The sequence below is a fragment of the Ptychodera flava genome, unplaced genomic scaffold (genome assembly GCF_041260155.1).
Source record: "Ptychodera flava strain L36383 unplaced genomic scaffold, AS_Pfla_20210202 Scaffold_117__1_contigs__length_203990_pilon, whole genome shotgun sequence".
Lineage (NCBI taxonomy): Eukaryota > Metazoa > Hemichordata > Enteropneusta > Ptychoderidae > Ptychodera > Ptychodera flava.
The window spans coordinates 1-6,746 of NW_027248299.1; the positions used below are offsets into that span (position 1 = coordinate 1).

The 6,746-nt window shown below is 37.8% G+C and overlaps 1 protein-coding gene across 1 annotated transcript; it reads left to right on the forward strand.

Annotated features, from left to right (window-relative positions):
* Positions 1-7: 7 nt before the first annotated feature.
* Positions 8-2,405, forward strand: LOC139126676 (zinc finger protein 862-like). The gene is made up of 5 exons (XM_070692731.1): positions 8-555; positions 789-1,006; positions 1,155-1,372; positions 1,501-1,624; positions 1,790-2,405. The coding sequence occupies exons 1-5, from the start codon at positions 82-84 to the stop codon at positions 2,319-2,321; spliced, it is 1,566 nt and encodes a 521-aa protein (XP_070548832.1). The 5' UTR covers positions 8-81; the 3' UTR covers positions 2,322-2,405.
* The last annotated feature ends 4,341 nt before the right edge of the window (positions 2,406-6,746 follow it).

The following is a 6,746-nucleotide window of genomic DNA, read 5'->3' on the forward strand; positions in this document are numbered from 1 at the left end:
GTGGATGTAGCTACTATAGAAAATGAAGTAGTCTATGGGAGATTTGCGATTAAAGGAGAAGTTAAGACTGTGTTTCTTGCCATGCAGTCCGTAGCAAGAGCAAATGCACCAGGGATTTACAAAGCACTGATGAAGTCTCTTGTATTTGAAAACATATCACTCCAGCAGATGCAACAGAAAATCGTCGGATTTGGTTGTGATGGTGCCAGTGTGAATACCGGCTCTGTGTCAGGTGTAATCACTCTTTTACAGACTAACATTTCTAAAGAGATCGTACTGGTGAAATGCCTTGCTCACAGATTGGAGCTGGCATTTAAAGATGCCATCAAAGGTATACATTTGTATACAAAATTGAACACTCTTCTTACTGAGCTTTTCAAGTTCTATCACACAAGCAGCCTACAGACAGAAAACCTGAAACAAACTTTCCGGGCTTTAGGATTACAGACAGCTTTGCCACATCGAGTGGGTGGAACCCGTTGGGTGTCACATGTCCTAGGAGCATTGATCCAAGTGTGGAAAGGGTATGCAGCATATGTGAAACATCTTGGCCAGGTAAATATTAATTTCAAATGTCATTAAAAACAAAGCAAAATAAACAAAATGTGTGTTGTTAAATACTGCAAAATCATAAAAATAATGTGCACCATGTTTAATCATGAATTTATTGAGAAGTGTGCATAGCAATTTAGCATAGAACTGAATAGTAATCTAATAAGTATTCTAATAAGTAATCTAATGAAGTAAAAAGTAATCTGATAAATATTTGTTTCTGTCTTTATTTGAAGGTGGCTTCAGAACATTCAAACAAGAAACAGCCAAAAGCCAAGCATCTTTCAATGCTGCTTTCATCAAAGGAGTTAGTGGTTTTTGGTAATTTTCTGACAGATGTGCTGACAGTTATTTCCACACTTTCACAACAACTCCAGAGAGATGAAACTGGGATATACCATTCCCATGAGCAGATCCAGGCCACAATAATGGTAGTCAAGAAATATAAGGAAAGGTCAGTGTGTTTTTGAAATTTTTATAATTCAGTAATGAAATATATAATAGCATTATCCATTGTCAACAGCTTGCTGCCTTGAAAAACTAATATGCTATGTAGTTGTAGTCTTGCAGTGTGATAATGGTGATGGTGTTTCTCTTTGCAGGGAAGGACCATATCTTCGTAGTGTTTTTGAAAAAGAGGAGTATAAAGGGTATACATTAAAAGGAACAGTCAACTTTGAAAGTGTTAGAATAAAGGTAGTGGATGCCATGGTAGGATGCCTAGAGAAGAGGTTTAGTGATATTGATATTGGTCTGCTGGCAGCTACAAAACTTGCAAACTTCTCAACATGGCCAACAGTATTCAATGAAAGCAATAAGGGTATGCTTAAGCTTAGTAAAAAATTTAATTATAAATCTGCATGGAATCAGCTGCATGGAATTAATTTTTAACCAACGCAACAATCACATAATTTACATCATTAAACTACAGAATTCTGTTTATTACAGATTTTGGTGATGAACATGTTGCCACACTTACAGACCACTTCAGCCAGACACTTCAACAACAAGGTGTTAACCCAGCAGTAGTTGAACTGGAATGGAATATACTGAGAAGCAGCTTGTACAACAAGTGAGTTATCTCCTTTTCAATCTGATTGTCAATAAATTTTTAAATAATTTCCATGACATCTCACTGAATTATCTTAAAGTATAACTGCTGCTGTTGCAATTGTTGCAGTAACCTACAGATAATTTTTTTTCAAGACAGCTGACTCTACTTTATTTTCATTTCCAGTCACACTGTAGCTGATCTCACTTGGCCAGCTGTAAATAAGATTCTGGGTAATGAGTGCAAAAATATTTTGGCCCTAGTAGACTTGGTGTTGTCATTGCCAGCCAGTTCAGCTGTATGTGAACGTGGGTTCAGCTTGATGAAGCAGACCAAAACAGAATATAGGAATAGGCTCCACACAAAAACCCTGAGTAACCTCTTGATGGTGAAGCTTCACACTAAAAATGAGAAGGAATATGACCCCACATCTGCCATTCACTACTGGAATACTGGAGGCCCCAAAAAGAGGAGGCACAATTTCATGGAAGACAGATCTAATCAGCTGAGTGATAGTTCAAACCAGGCTGGCAGCAGTGACCAGGCTGTTTTGGTTGAAGAGCAGGATGAAACAGGAGTTGCTATTGCTGACAAAGATAAAATGCTGTCTGACAGTGACTCTGACTGGAGTGACTACGGATCATGTTCAGAGATGGAAGAGGAGGATGATGTCCTTACACTGGAGGCAGCCTGTGAAGATTTGGGTTTTGAGGACTAGGACATTAATTGTCATTCTGGCTGTAAAAGAAAAGAGTTGAAAACAGTTGCTGCAATAAAAAGTTGTTATAAAATTATAAAGAAATTAATAGTTTGGTGTTATGATATTGCATCTTTTTTATTGTTCAGGGCCCCTGTATTTCCCTTCAAGTAAAATTCCGTATTATGCCCAGGACCAGTTGATTTCCTTTCGTGGCCAGTGAATTTTAAGTTACTGGCCCGCTGGCCGAGTACGATTTTGCATGAGTTTCAAACCACTGTTGAAGCGTGTGATAGAAAGTCTCCATTCCCACGTGACAGGTGTGTGACTCCCAAAGGTCTAAATTACAAGTGATAATACAAAATTCAAATGTAATAATTTAAAGGGTTCAGAATAGGTGAGGAAAACTTAAAAGATAGGAGAAGATGTGTCAGACACAAATATTGTGGTTGGGGTCTGTGTTGAGAAACTCTCCATTCCCACGTGACAGGTGTGTGACTCCCAAAGGTCTAAATTACAAGTGATAATACAAAATTGAAATGTAATAATTGAAAGGGGTTCAGAATAGGTGAGGAAAACTTAAAAGATAGGAGAAGATGTGTCAGACACACAATATTGTGGTTGGGGCTGTGTTGAGAAACTCTCCATTCCCACGTGACAGGTGAGTGACTCCCAAAGGTCTAAATTACAAGTGATAATACAAAATTCAAATGTAATGATTAAAAAGGGTTCAGAATAGGTGAGGAAAACTTAAAAGATAGAAGAAGATGTGTCAGACACAAAATATTGTGGTTGGAGCTGTGTTGAGAAACTCTCCATTCCCACGTGACAGGTGTGTGACTCCCAAAGGTCTAAATTACAAGTGATAATACAAAATTCAAATGTAATAATTGAAAGGGGTTCAGAATAGGTGAGGAAAGCTTAAAAGATAGGAGAAGATGTGTCAGACACAAAAGATTGTGGTTGGAGCTGTGTTGAGAAACTCTCCATTCCCACGTGACAGGTGAGTGACTCCCAAAGGTCTAAATTACAAGTGATAATACAAAATTCAAATGTAATGATTAAAAAGGGTTCAGAATAGGTGAGGAAAACTTAAAAGATAGGAGAAGATGTGTCAGACACAAAATATTGTGGTTGGAGCTGTGTTGAGAAACTCTCCATTCCCACGTGACAGGTGTGTGACTCCCAAAGGTCTAAATTACAAGTGATAGACAAAATTCAAATGTAATAATTGAAAGGGGTTCAGAATAGGTGAGGAAAACTTAAAAGATAGGAGAAGATGTGTCAGACACACAATATTGTGGTTGGGTCTGTGTTGAGAAACTCTCCATTCCCACGTGACAGGTGTGTGACTCCCAAAGGTCTAAATTACAAGTGATACACAAAATTCAAATGTAATAATTAAAAGGGTTCAGAATAGCTCAGGAAAGCTTAAAAGATAGGAGAAGATGTGTCAGACACAAAAGATTGTGGTTGGAGCTGTGTTGAGAAACTCTCCATTCCCACGTGACAGGTGAGTGACTCCCAAAGGCCTAAATTACAAGTGATAATACAAAATTCAAATGTAATAATTGAAAGGGGTTCAGAATAGGTGAGGAAAACTTAAAAGATAGGAGAAGATGTGTCAGACACAAAATATTGTGGTTGGAGCTGTGTTGAGAAACTCTCCATTCCCACGTGACAGGTGTGTGACTCCCAAAGGTCTAAATTACAAGTGATAATACAAAATTCAATGTAATGATTAAAAAGGGTTCAGAATAGGTGATGAAAACTTAAAAGATAGGAGAAGATGTGTCAGACACAAAATATTGTGGTTGGAGCTGTGTTGAGAAACTCTCCATTCCCACGTGACAGGTGTGTGACTCCCAAAGGTCTAAATTACAAGTGATAATACAAAATTCAAATGTAATAATTAAAAAGGGTTCAGAATAGGTGAGGAAAACTTAAAAGATAGGAGAAGATGTGTCAGACACAAAATATTGTGGTTGGGGCTGTGTTGAGAAACTCTCCATTCCCACGTGACAGGTGAGTGACTCCCAAAGGTCTAAATTACAAGTGATAATACAAAATTCAAATGTAATGATTAAAAAGGGTTCAGAATAGGTGAGGAAAACTTAAAAGATAGAAGAAGATGTGTCAGACACAAAATATTGTGGTTGGAGCTGTGTTGAGAAACTCTCCATTCCCACGTGACAGGTGTGTGACTCCCAAAGGTCTAAATTACAAGTGATAGAACAAAATTCAAATGTAATAATTGAAAGGGGTTCAGAATAGGTGAGGAAAACTTAAAAGATAGGAGAAGATGTGTCAGACACAAAAGATTGTGGTTGGAGCTGTGTTGAGAAACTCTCCATTCCCACGTGACAGGTGAGTGACTCCCAAAGGTCTAAATTACAAGTGATAATACAAAATTCAAATGTAATGATTAAAAAGGGTTCAGAATAGGTGAGGAAACTTAAAAGATAGGAGAAGATGTGTCAGACACAAAATATTGTGGTTGGGTCTGTGTTGAGAAACTCTCCATTCCCACGTGACAGGTGAGTGACTCCCAAAGGTCTAAATTACAAGTGATAATACAAAATTCAAATGTAATGATTAAAAAGGGTTCAGAATAGGTGAGGAAAACTTAAAAGATAGGAGAAGATGTGTCAGACACAAAATATTGTGGTTGGAGCTGTGTTGAGAAACTCTCCATTCCCACGTGACAGGTGTGTGACTCCCAAAGGTCTAAATTACAAGTGATAATACAAAATTCAAATGTAATGATTAAAAGGGGATCAGAATAGGTGAGGAAAGCTTAAAAGATAGAAGAAGATGTGTCAGACACAAAATATTGTGGTTGGAGCTGTGTTGAGAAACTCTCCATTCCCACGTGACAGGTGTGTGACTCCCAAAGGTCTAAATTACAAGTGATAATACAAAATTCAAATGTAATAATTGAAAGGGGTTCAGAATAGGTGAGGAAACTTAAAGATGAGAAGAAGATGTGTCAGACACAAAATTGTGGTTGGAGCTGTGTTGAGAAACTCTCCATTCCCACGTGACAGGTGTGTGACTCCCAAAGTCTAAATTACAAGTGATAAACAAAATTCAAATGTAATAATTGAAAGGGGTTCAGAATAGTGAGGAAAGCTTAAAAGATAGAAGAAGATGTGTCAGACACAAAAATTGTGGTTGGAGCTGTGTTAGAAACTCTCCATTCCCACGTGACAGGTGTGTGACTCCCAAAGGTCTAAATTACAAGTGATACACAAAATTCAAATGTAATAATTGAAAGGGGTTCAGAATAGGTGAGGAAAGCTTAAAAGATAGAGAAGATGTGTCAGACACAAATATTGTGGTTGGAGCTGTGTTGAGAAACTCTCCATTCCCACGTGACAGGTGAGTGACTCCCAAAGGTCTAAATTACAAGTGATAATACAAAATTCAAATGTAATATTAAAAAGGGTTCAGAATAGCTCAGGAAAACTTAAAGATAGGAAAGATGTGTCAGACACACAATATTGTGGTTGGGTCTGTGTTGAGAACTCTCCATTCCCACGTGACAGGTGTGTGACTCCCAAAGGTCTAAATTACAAGTGATACACAAAATTCAAATGTAATAATTAAAAAGGGTTCAGAATAGGTGAGGAAACTTAAAAGATAGGAGAAGATGTGTCAGACACAAAATATTGTGGTTGGAGCTGTGTTGAGAAACTCTCCATTCCCACGTGACAGGTGTGTGACTTCCAAAGGTCTAAATTACAAGTGATACCACAAAATTCAAATGTAATAATTGAAAGGGGTTCAGAATAGGTGAGGAAAGCTTAAAAGATAGAAGAAGATGTGTCAGACACAAAATATTGTGGTTGGAGCTGTGTTGAGAAACTCTCCATTCCCACGTGACAGGTGTGTGACTCCCAAAGGTCTAAATTACAAGTGATAGAACAAAATTCAAATGTAATAATTTAAAGGGGTTCAGAATAGGTGAGGAAAACTTAAAAGATAGGAGAAGATGTGTCAGACACAAAATATTGTGGTTGGAGCTGTGTTGAGAAACTCTCCATTCCCACGTGACAGGTGTGTGACTCCCAAAGGTCTAAATTTCAAGTGATAGAAAAAAATTCAAATGTAATAATTAAAATGGGTTCAGAATAGGTGAGGAAAGCTTAAAAGATAGGAGAAGATGTGTCAGACACACAATATTGTGGTTGGGTCTGTGTTGAGAAACTCTCCATTCCCACGTGACAGGTGTGTGACTCCCAAAGGTCTAAATTACAAGTGATACCACAAAATTCAAATGTAATAATTGAAAGGGGTTCAGAATAGGTGAGGAAAACTTAAAAGATAGGAGAAGATGTGTCAGACACAAAATATTGTGGTTGGAGCTGTGTTGAGAAACTCTCCATTCCCACGTGACAGGTGTGTGACTCCCAAAGGTCTAAATTACAAGTGATACCACAAAAT